The 27,172-nt window shown below is 41.6% G+C and overlaps 2 protein-coding genes across 2 annotated transcripts in view; both read right to left on the bottom strand.

The window, feature by feature from the left end:
* Positions 1 to 17,677, bottom strand: part of arl6ip5a (ADP-ribosylation factor-like 6 interacting protein 5a) — a 467,731-nt gene extending 450,054 nt beyond the window's left edge. The window contains exon 1 of the mRNA XM_084037799.1: positions 17,672 to 17,677. The gene's annotated coding sequence lies outside the window, so the exon portion shown is untranslated. The remainder of the gene's footprint in view (positions 1 to 17,671) is intronic.
* Positions 9,696 to 26,699, bottom strand: mst1rb (macrophage stimulating 1 receptor b). The gene is made up of 21 exons (XM_084037570.1): positions 26,547 to 26,699; positions 22,284 to 23,591; positions 17,988 to 18,164; positions 17,746 to 17,868; positions 16,992 to 17,162; positions 16,742 to 16,902; positions 16,140 to 16,275; positions 15,878 to 16,014; positions 15,504 to 15,683; positions 15,291 to 15,390; positions 14,831 to 15,049; positions 14,551 to 14,697; positions 14,214 to 14,367; positions 13,939 to 14,028; positions 13,616 to 13,831; positions 13,453 to 13,533; positions 13,148 to 13,329; positions 12,903 to 13,012; positions 12,587 to 12,752; positions 11,729 to 11,865; positions 9,696 to 10,821 (listed from the first exon to the last, which is right to left on the bottom strand). The coding sequence occupies exons 2-21, from the start codon at positions 23,487 to 23,489 to the stop codon at positions 10,587 to 10,589; spliced, it is 4,128 nt and encodes a 1,375-aa protein (XP_083893696.1). The 5' UTR covers positions 23,490 to 23,591; positions 26,547 to 26,699; the 3' UTR covers positions 9,696 to 10,586.
* Positions 26,700 to 27,172: the final 473 nt, after the last annotated feature.

Below are 27,172 nucleotides of genomic sequence, written 5' to 3'. Positions count from 1 at the left end.
GTGATATTTCATATTCACTTGAAAGGAATCAGAGAGTCAAAAACAATGTAAAAAATACCTTTCTGCTGTACGACAGAAAATAATTCAATGTAAAACTTGAACCTACTAGTCCATGCAAACCAAAACAGTTTCAGCCGGACAGCGAAAGACAAAAACACAATTGCAGTCATTTCGATGACTGGTTAGCGTAACGTGGGAAAGAAAGGGTGCATTGTGAATGCCTTATGTAATAGTCACCCAGCACCGCCACTCCACAGATGGTCTAGGAAAGGTAGGCAGTTGTATCAGCACATCTATTTCCACATAGCAGCAGTAAGAGCTCTCATCCTCTCTGCAAGCCCAAACTCTGACAGGAGGCTGGTGCTCTTGATGAGCAACAGCGGGGCCAGATACCGTGATTAAAAATGGATGCTGATGCGAGAGAGAATGTCAGCATGATGCTGCCATAACACTCATATAAAAAAAAGAAAAAACAGCAGTCAGATTTCTGTCACTGGATGTGGAGCTCATTGGCGGGTTATTGATTATGGTGAGTGAGCAGAGTGCGCTAAGAGACAGGCTGCTCCACGGAGGGGATTTGCATGATTGATGCTTTCTTCATGAGGCTTCTCTCCGGTGCTTGTCAACTAGTCAGCTCAGCAAAAAAAAAAAAAAAAAAAAAGACACATACTGTACACCTACTGTACCTGATGATAAATGGGAACTTGTTGAGATGTGATCTTTAAAATACTGAATAATGGTAGACCTGCGTAAAAGTATATGACAGCATGAGTAGGAAATGCTCCCTCATTATCAGAGTCCTCCATGTGTGAGATCTGAGCAGAGGGCAGCTTCCATGCATGAGAAATACAGCTGGCGCTGGCTGTTTGTGTATGCACTTCTCACTCTCACACAAACTTTTTTCTGATTAGAGGGTAACATCAGAAAAGGTGCTATGCTGACTAAGATGAACAATAAATGCATTTCTAGTGATATTTTAAATGTGCAGCGCTGGCATCAAACACACTAACATGACAAGGCTGTGAGTGGTGAAGAAGAGTAGCAATACACATTTGTTCCTTCTTTTGTTTTGCACTGTGAAACACATTTCCGTTCCTCTGTACTGTAGAAATAGATGACAATAAAGTTTCTATTATTTCTATAACTTCACTCTCACCACTCTCAGTGTTAATATACACAACCTGCATAACATAATGTAGCAATAAGCAGTTTAAAGGACCATACTTTTCTAATTCTGACTCCATTGGCAGGGATTTCTTCTGACTTCAACACACCTTGTATGCATCAGTGTCTGCAGTGTATACATTAGTAGAGCTCAGCCTACCTGTTTTAATCGTAGTTCACTGTCCTTCATGTCGAAACTGTGGGTAAAAACACTCTACAAGACTGTTGAGTTTATGTTACTCAACATTGTGAAAAACAGCCATTCAGTTTGGCACATTGATATCATATCACATCCGCGTCCCAGGCTAGAAGGAGGGTCTGAAATTCACACAAGCCTGAGGTTTGACTTTCAGCCAATCGTTTACCTCCTTTATACTTTGGTTCTGCCCTCGGAGCTCTCACTCAAAACAAGACAGCCCTTGTGCCGAATGTTATTACGCCTGGAAAATTGTTTCTTACGACTGATTTTCAAACTTGAATTTGAGGTAATAGGACGGTTTTAACGATGAGCTCAGCTTAACTAACCTTGACAAACTAGGTGGCCGACATGTAGTCGGACACTGGTATGGTCCTTTAAGAGACAGATATTTCCCTCAGCAGACCAAGACAGAGCTAATAAGGAGAGTTACTGCGTTCATCAGGTGGACATAAGCAGCTCAAGACCCAACTTTTTAGATTTTATTTATTCTATTATAACTTCTTCCTATTTTTTTATGGGAAGCACTGATGTTCTGCACTGGAAATGTGCTGTCTATAAATTAAGTTACCCATTTACTTCTGATGTAGCTAGTTGAGGTGCAGCTTATTTTATAGGATAATTATATGCCATATAAAACCCAAAATTTACAAAGTAACTAGTAATTATAAGCGTCAAATGAATACAGTGGAGTAAGAAGTAAGAAATATGCAGGAAAGTGACATTGCACAGCAATAATTGATTATTGTAATAATTATCTGTAGGTTCAACACTCAAAGTAACCTTCACATCATCACATCAGTTTCACATTGATACATTATTATAAAAGAATATTAGTATTTAGCAGTATTTAAGTTAATATACTAAATTACTTTTCACTGCTGAAGACATCCTCCTCCTCCTCAATCCTTGTAGGCCTCTCCACTGGCTAAATTGTGATATACTGTGGTTTACTATTCAAGACATTTTCAAGTATATGATGATGTGCATATTTGATCAGAAAAATAACCCTATTTTCTGAGCCCCATCACACCAATTTAAACAAGCCACTTCGAAGACACTGAATCTCATCCAATAAACCCAAACCAGCCTAATAGCCTTACACATGCACCCCACCACCGCTGACTAACTGCAACAATAATATGATTACTGGGGAAAATTGGGCTCTCTATCGCACCATCAGTTCCCTATAAGATAAAGGTTGCATCGTAAAAAGAGGATTCCATCAAAGCAAGCAAAGAGGCACAATAGCTGAGAACTTCCATTACCAAGTGTGACGATTATGAGCCAAATATGTGCTCTCTCGCCTCCCATTGTGTTCCAGTGTTATCACCCTGTGCACCCTGAGGCACTAATTAGTGACACGGGTGTCCAAAAAATGGATTTATCATTCATTTTGCTATGTAAGAAGAAGAAATACAATACAAGACTTGAGAAATCGGACTCACACAAAGCCCGCTATAATTGAGCTCCGCCTTCGGCTGCTGGTACCAGACTATTGTCCCACTGGAGGCTATTCTCGGTGACTCGCTCCTATATTGACGGCCATACAAAGAACATCGTAGCTGTTTAGACTAGCAGAAAAAAAAAAGACTGGTGAGATGATGAATGGCTAAACACAGTGGATATTTCTGGGTGCTGTTTGGTTTGATACTCAACTCTTAGCTGCTATCAGCTTTGTGTCTGTAAGGACACAGGAGGAATATTGATGCCAACGTATTTTAAAGAGCATTAAATGTGCAGTTGGAGCCAAAGGGCATTGTGACTCAATGGCCTACTAATGAACAGAATAAGCTTCAGCGTGAGGGGGAAAGGTTGAACTTTCCTTCACCCTGAGCATGGATGTAATGAGGTGGCAGGCAGGGAGTATGGAGAATTCAAGGTTTACATTTTCCCATAAGTTGACCAATTTATTACCCTGTGGCCTTGTTGCTTACAGTGCTAAGTTGCCTTCCATTGATATTGAGCTTTATTTGGCATTCTCTTTCTCAATAACAACAACAATGATAATAATAATAATAATAATAATAATAATAATAATAATAATAATAATAATAATAATAATAATAATAATAATAATAATAATAACAATCAAAAGCAGAACCTGTTTTACTGTGCTGCCTACAGGATGAGACAACCCAATGAGATGAAAAGATGAGTGTGCCTTAAGCCAAAGTCAAGGTTGTCCAAGTATTGTTGAACACAGAACTCTCTGAACATCCTCAGCTTTGGGCAAGGTATCATTAATTCAATATGTTGCAATGGCTGTGATGTATTATGCAAGCATTTTTTTCAATATTTATTTGCTTAGGAACGATTTACTGGAGATGCTGTTTTTCCAGCACCCTCTTGCATTCCAATCGTTGAGCCTCTGCAGATACACGGCGCTGCCTCTAACCTATTCCAACCTAGGACAAGGACGTTAGTTAATATTCCTCCAGCAGGAACATCACCTGTGCCCATAGTTCAGGGTTCACACACACTGAGGTGGACTCCACTTCATCAGGTGCACCTTGATCGTAAGTAGAAGCTGCTTTTGCCAATTCTAATATAGAAGGTGCTAGAATCCAACCACAGGGATGTTCAGTCCATTCAAGCGTGATGATCTCACTTCCTCTCAAGAAATTCCTTCACCTTTACTTCTTCTTTGAAGGACAGCCGTAATGCCTCTTTAAATATCCCATGAAGTCCCTAATGGAGAGGAGGAGCCTCTAATCAAGAGCAGAGTCAATACATGTTTTGCTTGGGGCAATGTATTATTTAAATTACAAGCCATTTCACTTTGATTTTCATTATCAGTTTGTCCATATAGGCGTTTGGAGTTTGGCTGGTGAGTAGCTTCTTTTCATTTTTAGATATGATATCACAGCTTCCGCTGGAGCTCTGGTCCATACAACTAAAATCCAAGATGCCGACAGCCCTGCAGGTTGTTTGAGTCAGGCTGTACTGACCCCATCCTGAGAACACAGTGATCAGACTGACTCAGAAAAAATCACCTTAAAAAAACATCCAAGGCATGAGCTGCTCTGCACAGCACAGCATGGCAGGTTGCCAGCTGCAAGCCAAGAATGCATCATTACTTTTAAATGTCGAGATTAATACTAAGAATTATTTATTGATCTTACATGCTCTTGTAAATCAAAGGGTCACTAGTTGTGTCTTCACTGATTTCTTATTGAAACGAAGGATTCATCAATAATAATTTAGCTGAATAAAAGAAGTTAAACAGCTATCAGCCCGTAAGCACACCTGGAGTTTTAAACAAGTTAGTTAATACAACAGCTGTTGCTGATCTCAGTAGGTGTTGATGCCCCACTGGAAACCACATTACAATGTAAATTTTCAAATTCCATCAATTCAAAAAGCAGTTTAAATGCGTAGTGTGTAAGATGCAGCCACATGCTGGAAAACAAATAGTGGTCAGCATTTCACCTCTATTACTGGGACAAAATAAAAAATACATTTTTCTTTTAGTTTTAAAAATACACCTATTAACAACAGGGCAAATGTGCATAAAATACAACCTGCCGAAAGTCTGAGAGCCAGTCAAAATATCACTGCAAGTCATCAACCTATAATTTAGGTTAGCCATCCTTGTGCTTTATGTAACACCTATATGATCTAATATTTTGTTTATTGGATTAAATTAAAATAAAAGCTGAAGTCACTGAAGTCAACCTCATGGTGGTGCTAGATAGAAAGTAAAGGTATTTCTTCTCTTGTTAGGTGTGGTAATGTTGTCAGACTACTTTGCATGATACACACTATTAGACTATGAAAGGATTTGTTTTCTATTGTTGATGCAACCAAAATGGTCAAAGTAACCATTATGCATTTATCAGTCATTTCTGTATTCCAAGAGGAGCCCTGACCACTTTAATGCACAGTTCCCACTTAAGTGATTCAATACGCTCTGCACCCTGGCATAGAGGTGTGAATGGACCTGAAGGACTCTCTTCTTTTCGTTTCCAATTTACTACTCTCTAGGGACAACTGAAAAGCCACCACAGCTTGATAGAGATTAATGGAGGCAGGAAATCATTAATCCCCTCCTCCATTTTCGATCAGCACATAGCTAAAAGTCCCAAACCAAGTGTTGAGAAGTAGGGAGCAGCCCAGTCTTATTTTCCATTTTTGAGATTTGCAATCAAAAAGAAGAGATACATTGAAAACCTCTGAAGGAGCCCATTTTCTCCCAAACCATGATATATATTTACAGGCCCTTGTAAAACTAATGAATGATCACAACAAAGAGTTAATTTACTTGAACTTTGGAGCAGACAGGATTTGCGTGAGTTTAAATGTGTCCCTTATTCATTATAATACCCCCTTTATGTCAATGGTGGACAAAGTTTGTTGTGGGATAGAAAGACCTTTCATACTTTTCACACTCGTTTCTGCCTTCACCTTCTTCAAATCTATGCAAAGTCCCCCCAGATAAAAACATCAGTATGTCTTGACCTCATACTCTACCTCCTGGGGAAAATGAGTCAGGCATGATGTTGTAAAATCAATAGCTTTTAACATCACTATATTTCAAGCTCAGGTACGAGACCAATATCAGCTTGAAGGAGCGCATCTCCTTTCTGCTGTCAACAAAGGCTGGGGAGAAAAAAAAGTTTGATTTTTCTTCTCTCTGGAAAAAAAGAAAGAAAACTGGATGTGTAAATTATTAATAGCTCGTATTACAGATGCAGAGAAGAAGTCTCAGGAGAGTGAAGTTTTTCCTCCCAATACACCGACATTGGCCTAACAACTGTTTGCATTCTTCTCAACTGCAGCAGCTTGCAGGACTCCATTCAGCAGACCTCGGGCATCAGAGCACAAAGGCCCAAGCTGCTGATGGATGGCTACACTGTCAGGTTTAAGGCAACACAACTAGGCTACTGCAAGTCACTTGTGTTGTTGTTGTTGTTGCACAGACTCATTACAAACCAGTCAAATCTAAAGACCATTTTGGGAAACAGACAAAAGACCATTTTGTTTTACCAGTTCCAATCAGGGCAACACATGCATGCAAATGAAGAGTTGTCTTCAAACCATGTATTATGTTAATATGCAGGCATTTAACAAAGCAACCGTTGTTATATTATATATTGGTGAGAATGTTTAAGCATATGGTGTTCCACAGGGTTACTTACTTGGGCCACTCGTTTGTGCTTCCGCTTGAAATTATGATGTATATTTTCACAGCTTTGCAAATCGATACCAGTGCGTTAAAAAGATTGTGTCAAGTATAAAATATTGCAGAATTGCTGACATGTTGTTAGCTCTGGCTACATTCTCTGTTCGCACATTCACGATTGGTACTGTGCATGTGCAATTCTCAGCAGAGATTAAAAGTGGGCAACTTATTAGCTATTTCCATTGCCGTTTTCAGAAGCAACAATCATTTTTATCCAGAGGAGATGATGGTGACCCATCTCACTTCTTTTTCATCTCTGTTGAGAGAAACGCGTAGTAGGCTACCAACCAGGCTGGATATATAGATAGAGTATCAAGTGATGTTGTTTTTTCCTTTGTAGCATATACTGTATGAGCTGATAAATGATACAATAATATCATATAATAATAATGATATACAAATGGTGCACAGACTTGCGTACCTGCCGATACCTGATACCGCATTTAAGGCTGTATTGGATAATGAGACAAAACTCTGCGAAGACTGAACACTCTGGCTGAGCCAATAGTCGATCCCTCTGTACCCAAAGCTGCAACCCATTTGTTTGAGATGTGAAGCCTTTTGAGCTGTATAAATGTAAGACGCTATATAAAATGTATACAAAATGCAACAATTAAATGTGGAAATCTCTAAACTATAACATGCTGCAAGTGAGAGGAATAGCAATGCTCGCCTACTGAGACATACATTAACCTTGTTAAATGTAATTTATGGTGTGCAGTGTATGGTCACAGGAAATAATCTCAGCACACAGGAAGCAATGATATGAAATATGGCAAGAACTGCTAAGAGCAGGGAGAGCTGAATGCACCAATTATGGTTGAACATTGTACAAAAACTATTTTCCTCTTCATGTCTGCCTCTAACAGCCACTACAAAAACATTAAGGCCCAAAGGCTGTGCAGCTTAATTATGTTGAATGATTTCAGTGCAGCCCTCATAAATTCACTGCAGTCGTTTGGGGCTGAAAGTGCAAGGTTGCAAAATTTTACATTTTCGGAGCTTCTTCAGGTTTATTTTACAGTGTTTACAGACCTGTTTAAAGGAGAAGAGTGCTGATCTTAAACTCCAGCCAAAAAAAGCTTTATTTCACCAACTTACACTGTAAGTTAGCTGTAGCACTGTTACAGTAACCCTTTTCTGTACCGAATGGATGGGTTCAGGAGAAATGTTGAAGAAGTGACTTTTGGTGATTTTTCAGGCAGGGATTCTTGAGGGTAAAACCACTGTGGCAAAAGGAGCTGAATGTGTCAAAAATACCTCCATTTCTTGTCATCTGTTTCCAGCTGCACAGTGTGAACATATGGGAGCCTTGGTTCATTGTTTTGATTTTCACAGGTTATCTTTTATGGCAGATCCTACTGGAACAGAATCTAAGAGCTTCCAATTCGGCTTCGGCAGTCATTTTTAAGAGTCCAGCATTGTCACTTAGCAATGGAAATAATAAGCCTAGCGCTTTCAAAAAAAGTCTTGTTCAGATGGTCAATCTCACAGATTGCTTTCGCTCTCTCCAAACTTGACACAGCACTCGAGCATTTATTCATGCCTAACACAAAAGCAGTACATAGGCATAAATCGTGCAAACTCTCTGCACCATGATGATCCAGCATCAACTGTCTTATCTCTGTGTGGAGTTTGAAGTCCGCATAAATACAACAGAAGATGGATAATTGGATGTTGATGTGCATGCAATACATTATAAGGCCTATGGGACCTAATGGTGAACCCAGCTCAGTAGAAAAGCTATAAAGCTTGAGGTGGTCAGTCAGCTGACGGCAGCACTCTTTGCAGGTTGTGCACTTTTTATAGCCTGAATAACACAACAGGAAACAAGAGAAAATGGGATAGACAAAGGGGCAGGATCATGGCTGTCTTGATTCTGTGGATCCTGTGGGCTCTGCTCTGAAAAATGTGGCCTCACACACACACACACACACACACACACACACACACACACACATTTTGACAACGTAAGCTGGGCTCTCTCTCTCTATATATCAAAGGCCTCGCCACACTGGGATTATCTTTTGTTCTTGGCAGCATGGACAAAGAGAAAAGTTTATGATGTTTATTTCCCTCTGGTTTTATTTGACTGGTTTTGTTGTAGAAGTGTGTTCGTTGTGTGTGTGTGTGTGTGTGTGTGTGTGTGTGTGTGTGTGTGTGTGTGTGATGCTTACAGCACTGGGAGTTGCCGCTGTATGTCGTCTGGTTGGTTTGTTTGTTTGTAAGATTGACAGAGTGTTTGTCTATATTGGCTGTTTCTTCTGCTCATTTAATTGAAAATACAGTCATTTGCTGTCAAATGGCTGGAGGCAGAACAAATGAAAGAGGACAAAAAAGAGGAAAACATGCCTGCTTGGTCTGTTGTGCTGTTCTGGTCTGCCTTTAAGGCATCTAGAGGGCTTATTGGTTGTTTTCAGACATAGGGGGAGATACCTGGATCATTCATGTTGCCACACTGCAACAAAAATGATGCACAAATGAAGAATGCTGCACCCATGTTGCTGGTACCATGGTCAGGAGCAGATCTGTGGCAATGCTGAGGATTTGTAACAGAAGGCTGACCTCTAGCGGAGAATGCAACAATAGACATAGCAACCAAGAGGTAAAAAATATTTCACTCTATGTAAAAATCAACTGCAAATGGCAGAGTTTACACACATGTTCATATTTACTTGAAGTCTACAGCATGAGAGCAAATATATAAACAAATAAATATTTTTAATTTATTACACTATCTCAAATACAAGCAACAGTGTGATGTCAGATTGCTTTCAGAACATTGTGGTCAACGTTGTGCCTTACAGAAGTGTGATCCAAAATACACAAAACAATCACTGCACTGCAAATGAATTAAAAGAAAATGTGGGAATGGCATACCTAAATGTATATACACACAGGCTTCTGTAACAGTACATTATGTGTTAGGTCGTATAAAAGAAAGCTAATATGCCAATGAATTACACTGTGAGACATGGACATATAACAGACTTTGCATTTCTGATATACCTTAATACCAGCCGAGCAAGGAAAAAGGATTTGCTTAGCCACATATACTACTTAGGTACATATATCTGCACAATACATTGGTGTTTGAAAAACTTAACTTCAGTTAATGTGAACAAGCTTCTTTTTTTTTACCGTCGTTAGCTAGCTAGCTAACCGACATGCTGCTTTAGTGGACAAATGTAGGCCTAAGGTCAACGATAAACTATAGCAAAGATGCCACCTTACAAGCTCTGTGTAATGTCATGTGTAATGGATACAAGCAGATTGGGTCATATTTGCATAATCTATTCATACAGCATTTTCTTTTGCTAACATTCTATATTTACACAGCTAACGGCCATATTTAGCATTATGAAAATTCGGTACCTAGGGCGACGTAGAGGATGCTGCTGAGCCATAGAAAGATCTGACTGAAAAAATACATTTTTGTGTCAGAATGTTCAGCATATATGTGGCTTATATGGGTAAAACATGGTCCAATATTTACTTAGGTGACTTCAGAGCAAAAGAATCAGTCACATTCTGCACTGACGTTCATTTCTCCCATTGGAGTGAATAGACTCAGAACCTGCTGATCGTCTCCTAAACGGCGGTGCAGTGGTGAAACGACCATGACAGATACAGGAAACCCACTCTCAGTGGGGTGTCTCTGATCTGAACAAGCTTGTAATTAACATGGAGTGGACACTTGTTTTATTTTGGAGCTAGCAGTACAAAATAGCTGTATATTCAGTGGCATCTGGTAGCAGTGAAAAAAACCAAGAAAACAATTAAATACTTTTAAGATGACAGTTTGGAAGCTTTAAACTTTGTTACTGTTGCAAAAAGTGATGGACCTCCAATATGGCTGCCCGAGGATGTGATATGCCAGCTGAAAGCACCTTACTACCACTTTCATGCCCACAAACAATAGGCAGCATCTCTGTATCAGATGCTCTTGTGTTTTGTCTGTTGTGACCTGGCCGAGGTTTTTTGTGCCCTTGCCGTTAGCACCAATGCCATTTTAAAAGACAAGAGGGAAAGAGCAGTGCATCAGGAAGAAGAGACTGAGCCTGAGTCTTCAACATCCGTGGAGTCACATTCGTCAGCAGACTCTGTGAGGGCCGGGTAGGGCCGCGGCTGGTCCAGGTTGACATAGGTGACATTCAGACTGATGTAGTGTTCTCCCTCCAGGCTGGTCAGGATGGTGGCGACAGCCAACACCAACGTAGCAAAGCTGGGCCTCAACTCTGGATCGGGGTCCCAGCACTGGAGAATAATGCTATACCTGGAAAACACATGAAAACATGGACGGTTTGAGTGTGACCGAGGAGAGAATGGCCAACTCAGTCCACTATATTACCAGCTTGCATTAAAATAATCTTTTACTTTAACATTTAGTGATAACTTTTACATCATCATGAAATTCAAGACTTGCTTACTTTAGCTAGCTAAATGTTTTTTATTTCCTCCCAGCAGTGATGAGCAGGAGATCACAAGGTGTTGTATTCTTGATGTGACAAAAGGGTACTGGATCAGGCAACCAGGCAGTTGGTCCAAGACAAGAAATAGTCTGGCCCATAACTTCCCATAAAGTAATACATTATGGTTTTACACTATACGAATTAAGCAAGCATGTCAACAACTAAGCTGTACAGGATCTGCCCCCCCCCCCCCCTTTCATGAGGACAAGGGGTATGAATAGTTGATTTATTCTCCATAATCTTGGTGGGCAAAAGCTTACAGTCCATGGGATTTATCATTAAAACTGCAAAAAACATGTTGGCTTTTCGTTCCTGTGTGTGTGTGTGTGTGTGTGTGTGTGTGTGTGTGTGTGTGTGTGTGTGTGTGTGTGTGTGTGTGTGTGTGTGTGTGGTTTTGTGAAGGAAGAAGAGTACTTTGAGGTGTTTGGTAGACATACACATTAACTCCCAAACTGCACTGCTTAACTGTGCTGGAATACCAAGTAGTGGACAATTTACGGGTTTCACACTACTGAGTGACCATTGGAACATCTTGTTATTACTACTTGGACTTTGTTCTTCCGTCGTGTAGTTGTAAATCTGTTAGTATTACTGTAGTATTAGTATTCATGTTGTTACAGTGGATGTATGCAAACTAAGAAACGTATTCACAATTATTCTTTAGACTAATTCAACAAAGCGAGTCAAAATCTTGCTGTTACTGCTACTTACAGAGGGTCAGGGCAGAACTGAGGCTGGGGAAGCCTCCTGCCCTTCAGTAAGTAATGTGTTATGTCATAAGGGTCCACCTCTGGGTAGGGGCTCGCTCCTCTGGTCAGCATCTCCCACATCAGCACGCCGAAGGACCACTGCATCAGGAGAGGCAACGTTACAGCAAGTACCAGTACACTTGTACAGACCTGAACTCCAAATCAATCTTGCACATGCACATGCGTTGAGAAAAGTTTAAAAACAACAGGTTTAAATGTGCTAAATGGGGCCATTTGTGTTGATGAGCAAGAAAAACTGTAGCACCTTGAACACAGGCAAGGAGGTAGGCCCATGTCGAGTTACAACTATGATATTGAAGGTGGAATACATTTGTGAAATTGTTTCCTATTTTTGTAATGTAAGCAATTGTACAGTATTGTGCTGTAAACCAATACCCAATACCCAATCTAGTGGCAATCAATGCAAAATATTATGTAGATTACATTTGTTCAGGTCTAAAGGAGGGCAAATGATCCAGATTAGAAAAAGTCCGAAAAAATAAACATAAACTTGTGTCAAATAACATGTTTTTTCTACTGCTTTGCTGCCCTGTCGATCAGTTTATGATGAAGATAGCGGATCATAGTATATTAATAATTAAAATAAATGAACATGGAGATAATTGACACAAGGGATTGTATTAGGTATTGATAAAAGCGAACACCTTTCCCAACAAGGGACATTTTGTGAAGCAGATACATAACACATAATGCTATTTCACAATCTACCTACAAGACAAGTATCATGCATAATCCTTTTAGTTCGAAGTGTTCCAGCTTCAGATCTTGACAATACTAAGGTAGATGTTCATTTGCTCACCACATCAGACTTAGAGGTGAATTTCTGTGTCTGCAGACTCTCGATGGCCATCCACTTGACGGGCAGCTTAGCCTTCCTGTGATCTTGAACACTATAATACTCCTTATCAAAAACATCTCTGGCCATGCCAAAGTCTGCCACCTTAACTGTGTACGACTCGTCCAGCCTAGAGACAGAAAACGCATGATTATTGTTCCCTTGTGCTGTGATGTAACAAGCCACACCGAATCTGTTCCATGAAACATCTCCCTACACAAAACCAAAGACACATTCATGCCTAATGGCAGGGATTTCTCTGCACATCTCGGTGACTCACATGCAGTTGCGTGCAGCGAGATCTCTGTGCACAAACTTCTTCTGAGCCAAATACTCCATCCCCTTAGCAACCTGCAGCCCGAAGCCAATCAGATCCTTAACGGTGGGGTTCTGAACAAATCCCATGAACACATGGCAAAAACACTGATTTAAAACAGATGGAAATACATCAAATACACACAGTATACAGATGGCTGCGCATAAATCACATGATTCATTTGCACTGTTTTAATGCAGGTGTCACACCCTCTTCTCGCAGCGTATGAAGTGCCGCAGGTCCCCATGTTTCATGTACGGTAGCACCACCAGGGGGAGCCCCTCCTGCGGCAGTAGGATGCCCAGCAGAGACAGCACGTTGCTGTGGTGGAAACCCTTCATTATGATACCTTCCTTCAGAAACTGCTCCACCTCCTCCACATCTGTTATTCCTGACGACACATACATAAACATAATGGATTAAAATCTTAAGGAAGAATGACACTGGAATTAAAATATTGAGAAACTGCTTTTAAGGGTAAACGTAAATATTTAGATTTACAGATGTTACTCACTATTCAAAGACTTGACAGCACAGTGGATTTCTCTGTTGTTGTGGTCTGTGAAGTAGCCATGATAGACAGTGCCAAAATGACCTACAGGGGACAGGGGAGACAGAATGACACAGGACTACTGCTGCTCCACAACAAGTTTTTAGTTCCAGACGAGTCTCCTTACCCTTCCCTATGATCCGGTGGTGCTGCACAATAAGCATCTCGGCAGGAATAAGAACATCCTTCACCTCCTCTAGCAGCTCTGGCCTAAAACTGGAGATGGAGATCTTCTCTGCAGGCATGAGGGGAGTGAGGGTTGGATCTATGCCGCCTGCGGCGTAGCTCAGGCTGGGGAACCTCACCGGCCCCACCAGCGGGGTCGGAGGACTCAGGGATATAGCTGGTGAAAGTCCAGAGGGAGTGTTTTATTAGTGACAGTTATGAAGGTATGTGGGTCAAAACCCAATACACATTATTAAAGTTCAGAATGATAAGTGCTCAGGTAACCTCTCCTGTAGTCCCCGACAGGTGACAGCTCCACGTTATTTGTACCGGAGCGGTTAGCACTGTGGGCCAAGCGGGTCTCTACCATGGAGGCTGAAAAACATTTCACAAGACGTTTTCAATCATCAACCCCAGGACATGTACATGTACATCCCATGCAACAGCAGGGATGTTCTAGTTGAAAGACTTGTGTAATTCATCCCAAAAACTGCACCTACAGCCAGTAGCAGTTGTATAAACAGGTCTGACCAAGGTCCACGTAACAGAGAGGAGCCCACCTTTCTTCTTCTTCCGTAAGTGTTTCATGACCACGAAGGCCAGCACAGCACCGGCCACCAGAGCCGCCAGGATCCCCAGAACAATGCCCACCATGTAGTGGTTGCTGACCCTCATCACCGTACCAACGTTGTGCACCTGCCCGTTGATGGAGATCTACAGAGTTCATCACACAGTCAATGCTACGATCATAACACCGTGCCAGTGTCAGTATTTCTTGGGTTTATGCATAGAAAACATGCAATTTATTTTTATTATAATATATATATGGAGCTTTTTTTTTCTTTTTGCGGACAAGTCAGTCAGTTAATCATCATGTAAACCCCCGGCCTGATTTACCTTCACTGGCAGGCCCTCGCCGGGGATGCTCATGTTTTTGGGGATCCTGCAGGTGATCTCGTTATCCAGGACTTTAGCATCACAATCAACGCCTGCCACCGTCATAATGATGGTCATACAGGAGCTGACCAGATTCAGCTTTTGATGCTGTATACAGAGAGGTCAAATCAAGATACGAGACGAAATTATAAACAAAATTAAAATTGTTTTGAATATTACACATCCACATTTAGTTTACCATTCAATTTAAAAAATGAATACCCTCAGAGCTATCTCTTACATGTAAGGACACTTCGTCAAACCCGGGGTACAAATTCAGCACGTGTCCCTCTGTTTCAAAAGGTATGGGCTCGCCGTAGGGGTGGTAGGAGAACTCTTTCTGCCACAGACCCAACGCTCCGTCCATGTCAAAAGAAAGCTCCCCTTCCTCAGTCTCGTCTCTCGGGAATGCAGGAGAAATACACTCCATCCTCGTGGGCAAGGACTTACCTATGCACTCCTGAAACAAAACCGCGTAATCACACTTTAAAGGAAAACTTCAGCATTTCATCAATTACTCTGGAGGCCAGTTTCAACAACATCAGACCACCCATTTACAACATAATTTATACAGTTGTATGATTAGTATTTTTGGATTCTCTGTTCACCGTGGAGGCACCCGGAATTGTAAATTGTTAGCATAGACCTTAAAGGAACATTGAATTTAATGTATTTAATATACATTATGATGAACACTGTACCCTTGTCACAGGTTTCAAGTGGCTCTCATTGGGTTTAAAGCGGATGATGGTTCGGTACACAGAATCCAGGTTCTCCCCCCCAATGACAATCTTCGACCCCCTGGGATTGAGACAAATGTGAGACATGGTTACAATTTCATAATGTCAGGGGAAATAAGATGGATTTCTGTCACATGAGTAAGATGAGAACACAGATAAGAAAAGGTGGCTTACCTGTCAAAGCTACAGTCAGGCAGGACAGCTGTAATCATTGGGTTCTCCTTGTAGTAAAACACCTTTGTGGTGAGGACAGGAGACTTGTCAATGAAAACACTCAGGGGGACGTCCCTCACCTCTGAGATGGGCTGGGAAAGACAGATGATGGAGGACACATTGCCTTTGGGCTTTGTGACTCTGTAGGAAGATAGACGCATGTCAATTAGGCTATGCTGCTTTTTGCATTTTCAATAATGATCAGATCAGAGTCAGGCTTTGGATGCCAAGACATGTCTATTAGTTGGCTTGTCATTTGCAGAACCATAATTATTCTACACACAATTTTGAGGATAGTGTGATGCGAACACATAGGGGGAGATGTGTTTCCAGACCTCTTTATGGGACAGGGCATGTCATTGAGAGTGACTTTCCTGGTAGTTCCAGCATCCAAGTGTGGTCCAGTCACTGTGATGAGTGTCCCCCCAACACGCGGCCCATAGTTGGGCTGGATGTCTGTGATGTTTGGAATCTGGAGGGATAGTTTATAATAGTATTTTGGTTGAAAGAAAAGTGGTTCCATAGATTAAATAGTTTATACAGTTATTTAGAGCTTGTATGTTGTAATGGTGGGGTTTGTAAAACGGCAAAGATTACCACAAATGTGAATCCTGGCATTTCTGCCTTCCCGTCAATAGAGTAGCGTCCCTCCACCTTGCCCTCATGCACCTCCACTGTAACATTGACTGGTTTGGACAGCTCAGTGGCCCCAGAGCGAATCTTACATACCAAGCTGTTGCAGCACCACAAAACACATGTCAGTGACTACTGAATTTCAAGGTCAATTTAAATTGTTGGACTTTAAACAGTGTCAAGAGACTATAGTTGTTTCAATGAGTTATATGGGTTAGCTTCGCTGCTAAAATACAGCGTTCACATTAAATCAATCCACTGGCGCTTATTGACTTTATATTATCAGCTCTTAAATGCATTAGCCTAACACTTCTTAGCAATCCTCATCTGTAGTGTGATTATCAAATGAGAGCACGCTAAAATGCAAAACCAAGAAGGTAAACATGGCAAAACATCAGCATGTTATTGGGAGAATGTTAGCATGCCGAGTTAGCATCTTATTAGTAATCCAAGACATCTATAACAAGGCATAACAGGTCTAGACTCATTATTTTGTAATGATATTCAACAGTCAGAGATTGTAAGTTGATACCAGTTTTTAAGACTGCATGGATTTGGATACTCACTGTGTGTTGTTGCTTTTGGCCGGGAGCACGATGCACGCAGTCTGTCCTAGTCGGACCTGGTGGGTTCTGGAGGTGATGGCGGGTCTTAAGGGGGACTGGAACTCCCATCCGCACACCGTTAGCTCTGTTTGACCATCAGGAGGAGCAGTCCGTGGAAAGAGCTGCGTCAATAAAGCAGAATATATAGTGCCACCTTGAAATGAAATGTTTTGTTGCACAATGAGACGTTTGAGTAAAGAACAAACCTCACCCCAGTGATCCCCGGTTGACAGGACTCGTTCCTCCATCGACTGTGACACTCGCTCTCCCACGAGCACACTCCAGAGCACCAGCCACAGCCCATGAACTTAGGGGCAGTCAGGCACATGGCACAAGTCAGGAAGTGTTGACAGCCCGGCCCTCTCTGGGGCACCTGGATCATCTGACAGACAGAGACGACTATTAGAAAAGGTCACACAATCTCACACAACAATCTCAAGGCCTTGTGCTACTTCATTATTAATGGGGCTCTTACTGTAACATGTAAAATGACACTTGGCCTCATTCAGCACCAGGCTGTATAACACAGGCAGCTCCTGGTGCTACAACCAAGTCCAACAAGCTTTTCTAATTCCAACATCACTCGCGATGTCTCCCATATGACTACTGATCCAGCTCGTAAATTCAACCCTGCTGCAAAAAGCAATCGCCACATCAGGTTTATCGATTTGCTTGAGCCCCTTATTCATTCTCAGGGTCACAGGGGTTGCAAGCTATCCCAGCATGCACCGGCCAGAAGGCAGGAAAACACCCTGCACAATCCTCCAGAGCATCATAGGGTCAATAAAAGACAATCAGTCACAGTCCCAACTTGTAAGTGTAATTGTAAGCTAGGCTACATGTCTCTGGTCTGTGTGAGGAAGAGTGACCCAGAGAGCCTCCTGATCAGACGACAGCAACATCCACAGAGCCATTGTACTTTGGTAAGAATGGGATTGTTTTACTCTTATTTCGAGGGATCGTACCTTGTCTCCAACCACAAAGAGAAGATACTCTGATGAGTAAACAGCAGCGATGGACGAGACCCTCTGGTTCTCTACCAGAGAGTAATTGGCAAAGATAATAGGGCTGGACCTTGTCAATACAAGCTGCCAACACAGACACAACATGTGAGTATTAGTAATGGATCATAAACATCATATGGTGAAGCGAGGACAAATATGACCAAAAATGTCTGATCAAAAAATATCAGTGCTTTGCTGTATACCTGCAGCAGGCGTCCAGTGGAGGTGCCGATATGGGCTACAGTCTTGTTCTCTATCGTTGTGACCAGCAAAGATGTGAGCAGGACGTCTGTCATCTGCCTGTTGAAGAGGTCAACTCTGTAGTAGGGCTTCGACACCATAGTAGGATGGTCTCTGCACGTGGCGTTGTTCTCCATGCTCTAGTACCAAGGAAACAGGCAGCAGAGGACATACACCAAACATTATTAGAATCATTAGACATGTTTGAACCGACAACAATTAGAGGCGATTAGAGAAGTAAAAAGAACAATCTCTGCCCAGGATTCCTTTTTCCAAAGCTTTCATGCTCAGATGTCACGGATCTGTAGGAACAAGCCAGGAATTGGATCTTGAATAGTAATTAAATTCTGTTAGCTTGACAGCTGAAAGTGTGCACTCATGCGCTCTGAAGAGTTCAACGTCTTCGGACAATAACATTTTATCTTTTAAAAGCCTAAAGATGAAGGTAGACCAGAATCACAAGGTGACACTTTCGTGATAACATTTCATGACTTAGGGAATGTTAAGTGATTATGTGCTGCATTACTGACAGAAGGATTGCCTTGTAGGTACAGACATGGAGCAGGGCGGAGCACTGTTTGATTAAAGGGAGTCTTCATGTGAACACTGTTAATATCTTAAGGGCAAATAGGGAAATTGCACTTTTTAATTGTGTTCTTAGGGACAGGAGACTAAGAAACTAGTATGTTTTGAAACAAATATCAGGAGACACGCATCCTCCATGGTCCAAGTCATTCACAGAGTATACAAACTTGATTATAATTCAGGTTGCTGAACCCTAAACGTTAAATCCCACTGACTGAAAATGTATCTGGGACACTTAAGGACACATGAGTAAAACAATACAAGATGAGATAGACTATACTATTTCAGTGAGAAGAAAGCCAAATGTGGCCTGTGATCAACAGAATTTGCATAAACATTCTTCATCATCCGATCTGAGTGAGTGTCAAAGCAGAGATGACGTCGTTGGCATAAAAAGGTGTTTTGATGTGCAGAGAAATGGAAGAACCAGGATTGGACAATCCCGCTGGCAGGTTACTCAACAGTCAGACCAGCAGCCAAAAGCAGCAAAACAGAAGAACCCTTAGGCCAAAAGTTCACTATTACAAGTAGAAAGTGTTCCTCTGAAGAAAATAGAGCTGAAATCAAAGCAGAAGTTCATTTTTCAACTTTTCTTACCCTTGAACAAATGACATCCCCTCACACTGTTTTTCACTAAAGTCGCTAAATCTATTTTCTTCCCACATGTTCAACAACTCAACTCATCCAAATCATAGGCCGCAATAACGGTCACTTCTGGGAATTTGACTTAATTCTCAAAGTGGCATTTATTTTCAGTAAATGGAGAATAGACTAGTATAATAGTCTTATCACACCCCCTCACTTCCCACCTGACAAACAGAATATTATGGGAAATATGCATGGGACCTGGAAATAAAAAGCAGTTTCCCAGAAGAACTAAACTGTATTGGTTTGTGGTATAGTCTTACACAATTAAAAATACATATCCAAATGCACATGATGGCCTTAAAAGGACAGCGAGTACACTCACACCATACCAGTTATGACTGACATAAGATTAAATCCTTATTAAATAAGCTCTTCCTGTCTGACCTGAGAAATTCCTTCAACTGATGCAGAAAGTCATACCGCCAATAACCCTCCCTCTCTGGCACCGGTCCAACTTTCATTCCAGCAGCGTGTTGGCTGACTTTCTCAATACTCATTTTCCATCCAAAAAAACAATTTGTATCCATGTTTTCTTGGATGTAACAGCGAGTGCTCACTGAATGCTGATGCAAGTGGTTCGCAGCTGGGATTCAAATGACCTTAATGGTACTTCATAGAAATCCAAAAAAGCTTTCATTTCCTTTTCATGGGTATATGTAATCTAGATGATCTGACACAGGATGAAGAGGATGTGCATAAAGTACAGGATCCTTCCTGGTCAAAGAGAAAAAAACACCATATGTTTGGATAAACTGTGGTGCCAATTCAATTGGATGTCTAGAACGATTCAGACAGTTATATGTTGTGTGTTGATGACTCATCAATTAAATCGGCTCTTCTCATCACTTCCAAAACCTCCCCAACATGACACATTACGAAAACATTTTCTTGCTTTCCTGCCAAGAGTAAGATGAGTAGCCTGGCTGCAACCAAAGGTAAGCAAATCCACCTACCAGCACCTCTAAAGCTCATTTATTAGTTTGTTGTATCTTGATTCTTTTCTTAGTTCATCTCCGACACAGACACACAGACATCACAGACAAGACACCAGGAAGTCACCTCCCTTAAACCACACATTGCAGTTTTTACACTTCTTTTTTTTTTATATGAAAGTAGTAAGTGCATGTCTCATTCATGCCAAATCATTCCTAGCACAGTAAAATCTTAAAATGTGTTTGCATCAGCAAGGTATGACTAATCTCTCAAAAGACTAATTGAATTCCTATTTCTGATGACAATGGACAATGACTGTTGACAATGCACTTTAACCTTGCACATCTATCTGCACACAGTAAGTCACACAATTAGCACACACAGCTGGAGATCTGTGCTGCGAAAAAATTTCTTCATTTTTTTTTTTTTTTTTCGATTAGTCATGTTTGGCTGAGTCTGCCAGTAGTGTGACTAAAGCTTTGCTTTGTTTCGGAGTTTACATGATTTCCTAATATTTCTCCATAATAATCATAATAAGACGCATGAGACAGTTTAGTAAATGAATTAAAAGTATAAGTCAAGAGTCTTGTTTTGACCTCCTTTAAGGAGCCAATCATATTTAGATTCTATCCTTCCTTGTTCGTACAAACAAGCTGTCATGCAGCATGTCTTCTCCACTCACAATACACATTTCCTTGTGTCAGTGATGGTATGTGGGCAGAGAGGAGCGTGCACATTCCTCTCTGATTGACGTTTATATGAGCTGTGAACTTGTGATGTTTGAGAAAAGCTTGTTCACTTGACTTTAATCTTTCTGCTCGCAATTCTCAGATGACTCTAAGGACTCTCATGCACCGCCCTTCCTGACCCCGTAAAGAACAAGTGCACTTCCCCTTGTATTTATTTATATAGTTACGGCGTCAGTGCATATTAATAGCTATATTTGTAAACGTGCCAGTTTAAACCGTGGTCCCTGGGCAGGTATGATGACTGCTATAAAGGCACATAAAATACATTATAACAGGAATACAAAACACATTTCAGAAAAACACACTATGAATGTCTTTGTAGGTAATAGTTTTTCTGCCACTTCCAAAGTGAATGTTTACTTGTTTATCGTCTTCACTGGAAATATATTTGATCAAGTCTCTTGAGAGACTAAATTGTATTTTTCATGATTTTGTCAAAGTAAAATAGGCCACGGAGAGGGGGAAGAAACCACAGTGTAATTAGGTTTCAGGGTACTCTGCAGACAATTAGCGAGCAAAAACCATCACAGGACTCAAAACACACTGGCCTTCCTCTGTTTTCCTAGAAAGTGAAAAACACAGACTAACCGGATATCTGTCTTCCAAAACCCTTTATACCCATCAACTGCTGTCTGTGGTCAATCAGAGAAGATCTGTGGAATTAGAGTCCCACTCAGGTGGCATCAATCTCCGCTCATTTGGAGCTAAATGGTTCTCAGTCGGCCCTTTTCACAGCAGCCATTTTTACATGTAATTGCAGGGTAAAGAGTTGTTGCTGCGGTGGAAGATGAATGAATGAATGCAACATACAACACAGTGAATAATGATCTACATGAGGGAAATGACCTGATTAATGTAATGACATTGTTTGTTTCCCCTTTTTGTTGCCTTTCTGAATACATTTTGTTCGTCTGGAAAATTCCCACTCACACTAGCAACTAACCCTCCAATACAAAACTAGAATTGAGCGATTTCATCCAGCCACTACAAGAGCTCAGTAACCTTACTGTCTTTTAAATATGTACGCACATGTACAGACGAAGGCACATGCACAGACGGATGACATAATTTACTGCCCCACACCCACATGGTAAGGTTTTTAACAGGCCCTGTCAAGATACCTGCACCCTGAGTCAGCAAATTGTTGTGTTGGGCACTATGAGATACTGGAAACATCATTTTGTAGACACATACCAGCCACCCATGAATCAGTCAAACGCAACTGAATTTAGCGTTGCTGCTCATTTGTGCAACGGTACAACAATGCCTTGAAGAAAATCTAAATAAGTAGGCCTGAGATCACACTGATGGCCTGGCTGTGTGTTCGTGGACTGATGGGCTCACCTCATGTGGACAGCTTTCACAGGACTGGAAATGGCAGAGCCCTCTGGAGAGCTGCTCTGGTCCAGACTCGCAGCAGTCGTCCACGCCATCCACGATCGCTTTGTTCACGGTGTCCATTGGGAAGGCGCACAGGGCCGAGTCGAGCTCCGTGGCGCCGTTGTCATTGGTAACAGCAAAAACCCCGTAGAGGATGTCGTCCTCCTCCTCGGCCCCCAACTCCTCTGCCAGCTCCCTGCCTGCCTTGCCGAAATGGGCCGCCTGGACCACGTTGTACACCACATCTTTATAAGGCTCGCTAGCAACGTTCCTCCTGCGGCGTTTCGGCTCAAATCGACACTCCAGGATCACCTCGCGATACCTCTTCATCTCCCATTCATTCCGCGGGAGGCGGCCCAAGCGAGTCTGGAACGGAGAAGAGTCCTGATCGGGGCTCTCTCTCTGAACTGACAGGAAATAGACAAACTCCTGAGTGAAGAAGCTGTAGACGTATTCAATATGGTATGTCCTCCGCAGGCCCGGAAGGACGGTCAGGCCACGCACATCCCTGTAGAAGCCATCTTCTGTGGCCAGGGGTCGACGCACTGATATGGACTTCCTTGCGTAACGCTGGGTCACGCTGTCATTGACAGTGGCGGCGACAAAGAAGTAGACTGTCTGACCCTCCTCCACCATGGTGACTTTGGTACCAAGAGGGCTAGCCACACAGTCGGGACAGTAGGCAGCAGAGTTTGAATCCTTTCTGAACAAACACTTAGAAAGGGAAGGCGGCTCTCCGTCTGGGTTTAGTTGGTGGAAATAGCACACGCCATACTGAGAACTTCCACACGAGTACAAATACATAAAGAGAGTATCCAACAGCAATATCTGATTGTTTGTGTCCTCCAGGAAGTTGGGATCCTTGTCGATGTCGCACAAATCGCATATGTGACACTCTGGGCTGCCGACCGGCCCGGTGTGGAGCTCCCACACCTTCTCCAAGCTTCTGTTGACAGCTTCGATCACGTTCTGGGAGGCCACATACACCTCCTGGTAGAGAGAGTTGTTGACTATGTTCTGGATGGGGCCCCGGGCCTGGAAGAAAGGCATTGTGTAAACCACAGAGAAGTTGATGGGGCTAGGGTAGAGTGAGGGACAGTTGGCCAATGCAAAGGCCAGCAGAGTCTGGACACAGACGCATGTCCCCCACTGTGTGGTCCAGTGGACCATCTCCACTCCGGGCTGCACGGGGAGGAAACGGCACAGACGACGTGGGGTTACCTCCAGGTCTGATGTGAGGACAAAAGCATCCTTAACACCAGCCGCTGATACCTGAAGGAACAGAGTAGAGTCAGTCATTAAGACACTATCGATGAATAGGGTAACATTTTTAACTAATAGATTTCACCATCAAGCATCCCCAATTGATCACACACATTGAGGCAATTATGTTCTGTATTGCAAGTTTTTTAAATGTTTAGATTTAAATGTAAATTAGGGAATTATCGTATCAAATATGTGCTAAGTTGCATAATTTCCTGAACAGAAATCTAGACTTTGGATAAACTCAACATTCTGTCAACAGCCATAAAAAAAGTTTTCACCATGTTTTTTATGAATAAAATGCTTTATAAATCTAACTATAAACTACTGTAAAAACCTCAAGACTATAGATTTGAGGAATGGAACCAGAAAGTTTTGTGCTACTGTCTCAGAGACAAAGGGGATTATAAAAATATGTGTTCTAAAATTCCATACATTTTGCAAGATGCTGCAGGTGAATAGCGTAAAAAAAAAAAAATACTTATAATACTATCACCATGAAACTTTCCCAGTTGATGACTTAGATTAAGACAATAATTTTTTGTATAGGCTTTCTGAAAATCTTTGTTTAAATATGTAAATGATATTATCTAATTCTAACCTTGGTGAATTCTGAAAGATGAAACAATATATATTTTTGCCTGAGATGGCTCCTCTTATGATCCTCTACAAAACAAAATTAATTTTTGAACCTGAGAACCAGGCCACAAGATAGAAGTTAAGATGGACTAAAACCTGTTTCTTTCATAACTGTTCTACCATTCTCTTCTCCTCCTGCAAAACCATAAAATCATCAACAGCGACCCGTCACAGGATATTGTTTTATGGAATATCCATCTGCATAATTATGCTCTGCACTGGATCCAAACACATCAGAGGTGACAAATATCATCGTCGCGGTTGAGCCAGACGGTGATAGAAGTGCATGTGGTCATAAAGATAAAAGCTTCCTCTGACTCACAGAAATGTTTACATAATAAAACGGAGCGCTGTGTTGGTAGCGCTCAGCATAGCACACGGTGGATGCAACTATGTATTTATTGTGACTTCCCGCACAAGACGTTCATGTCTGTCTGGTTATGTTTATTCTGGTTCATCCAACATCCCATCTGTTTCTCTCCCGTTATGAGTCACATTATTTTAGGACAACTGGAAGTAACAAAAACAAGAAAACGCGCCAAATTGATCAACTAAAATTGAGCTTTTTTTTCCCATGGGTCATCTTCGGCCTCCAAACAACAAGCGACTGAGTGGAACCATGTTTCATACTCAGAGCCTTGTCTCCGTTTTGAGCCGACATTGTCGGGTGGATCATTAACTAGACACATCACGGCCAGGCTGTATTCCAGAACGCCGTTCTCTCTACTTTGCATTCCTGTCACAAACGCTACGTGCCTTCCAGGGGGAAAGATGTGTACGGGCCGATGGTCATAGGAGGACATGCGTCCTTTTTTAAGCCCCAGGTGAAGACCAAATGGCTCGTGTGCTCGTGCCAGAGAATTTTAATCAACTCTTGATTTATTTTATTTAGCAACTTCAGAAACTTCATCTTGACCAATAGTCTTTCCACAAATGCCACTTATTTTCGCTATAAGCGTCATAGGAAAAGGTTTTGATTCAACTATGGTGTCATCAATAATTCATAGAAACCCACAAAGGTTGCGTTACATTTTAACATCTGCAGCTCCATGTGAAACCAAGGTTAAGGTGAGAGTACATGGGTATACATAGTAATGGCACTGATTGACTTTCTTCATGTTCATGGTTAGTAAAGCAAATGGTTGAAATTGAGTTTCCAGTCATTGAACTATTGTGCTATTTACAGGCCAGTCGGCTGGTTTCTCCTGAAGGCTGCATCAACTTATTCCCTTACAGGTGAATTAAAGATGCAGGATTCTGATTTATACTCAGTTTTGCTTCTTTTTTCCATCTTAGCTTCTATGAGAATTCACCTATTTCATTTTCCACATTTCTTTACTATCACTTACTTACAGCAATGTGCTGCGATACAGTGCGAGGGATGCAGACATCGCATTGGCTTACAGTACACCTTCAATACAGCATGATCAATGCCTTGCTCGTAGGCACTTTGGTGGCAGATAATTGGAGTAAGAAGAGCATCTCTCATTCATTAATCACAACACGGAGATCCACTGGGATTGAAGAGGCAAATAATCAATGGTCAAAAACGAATCTTACCCTGAGGACACATGTATTGATTCAGTGGAAAGAAAGGCATGTCAAACCAGTAGAGAACTGCCAGAACACACCAGTATGGAGAGACAACCTCTCTGCGTTTTCTTTATGAGGAAACATTTGTATAAAGATGCTTTGTTTGAGTTCATGCTTTGGAAATGATTTAAGATAAATCCACATCAAATCAATTCTGAAGCAGAAGCAGACACTTTTACAGCCTGTGCCTTCATGTCCGTTATTGTCCTTTTTTGTCTTTTTAGGAGTATGTTTTTTTTTTTTTTTTATCTTATCTCCATGCTGGTGCTCCTGTTTCTGAATGTTGGTGCTACTGTGTCAGTGCATTCTGGCTCCATTCCACATGTATTGCACTGCAACGGCTTGCATAATACAGGGCAACACCTGGCTCTATGAGCTCTAGGAATGCTTATAGTAAGTCTGCTCTACCACACATGCTGACAGAATGAATCCAAATGGTATTTCATGACGTCACTCTCAAATTTGACATAAATGAAACCCTTCTATTATCAGTGTTCAGCACACAAGACTACATTATATTAAATTGTTATGGAAAATATATATATTTATTTAAAACACTGAGAGTGGTTAAATAGTTAGTGGTAAGCAGTAATACGTTTAAAATTACTTTTACACTCTGAGGAATAGCTGTTGACCTGTCGTGGTTTGCTGTCTGAACAATGTGATGATGTCTGTCTATGATGTTGATAAGTCTGTCTGGTGTGGCAGCCGTGAATGTTGTTAAAATCTTACCTGTGTAGGTTAGTTACTGTCCTCTTCTGGGAAGCATCCACTGCCAGGTTTGCTGCTTGTCTGACTTCAGGATGTAGTGCAGCGGAGGGAGATCACACCATGAGGTTGTGGGTTTTTTTGAAGGCTGGCCGCTCACAGCGCGCTGGAACGTGTAAACGGTGTTGGTTTCGGATTTAACTTCATCTCCCACAAGTCGCTCCTCTGTGCCTCAGCAGCGCTGCAGCTCGCTCCTCCCCCTCAGACGCGTCAGACCCAATTAACCCTCATTGTGTTGGTTGACAGTGACGTAGGTGATGCCATAAAAGAAGGCATGTATACTTTTAACTAATGTGCCTCTATAGGTTGTTTACTATCTGGCCAGGGCGACCTACTGTAGATTTAACACCTGTTCCGCAGAGTTAACATCAGAGCTACTGGCACTAGTTTTATTATGACCCTCATTGTTTAGGCAACAGAGCAGCTACTGGTCTCATGTTGGTCTCCTGGAATATGAAGGTAGGCTACTCATGGTGGTTCTCTAAAAAATCACAAATTACATTTATTAGAAGTAGTTTATTCTACTTTATCCTTCACTAAATGTGCTCCACCTCTGCCAGCTGTAACATTAAAATGATGCTTGTGTTGAA

This window comes from Eutrigla gurnardus (assembly GCF_963514095.1).
Source record: "Eutrigla gurnardus genome assembly, chromosome: 2".
Lineage (NCBI taxonomy): Eukaryota > Metazoa > Chordata > Actinopteri > Perciformes > Triglidae > Eutrigla > Eutrigla gurnardus.
Note: the sequence above shows the minus strand (reverse complement) of the source record. Positions and strands in the feature narration are given on the sequence as shown.

Coding starts and splice junctions, on each gene's coding strand:
- mst1rb (XM_084037570.1), bottom strand. CDS start 23,489: ATGGTCCACTGGACCACACAGTGGGGGACATGCGTCTGTGTCCAGACT. Junction 14,029..14,213: donor CTTACGGAAGAAGAAGAAAG/GTGGGCTCCTCT, acceptor AATGTTTTTCAG/CCTCCATGGTAGAGACCCGC. Junction 12,753..12,902: donor CTCGCTGCACGCAACTGCAT/GTGAGTCACCGA, acceptor TTCTGTCTCTAG/GCTGGACGAGTCGTACACAG.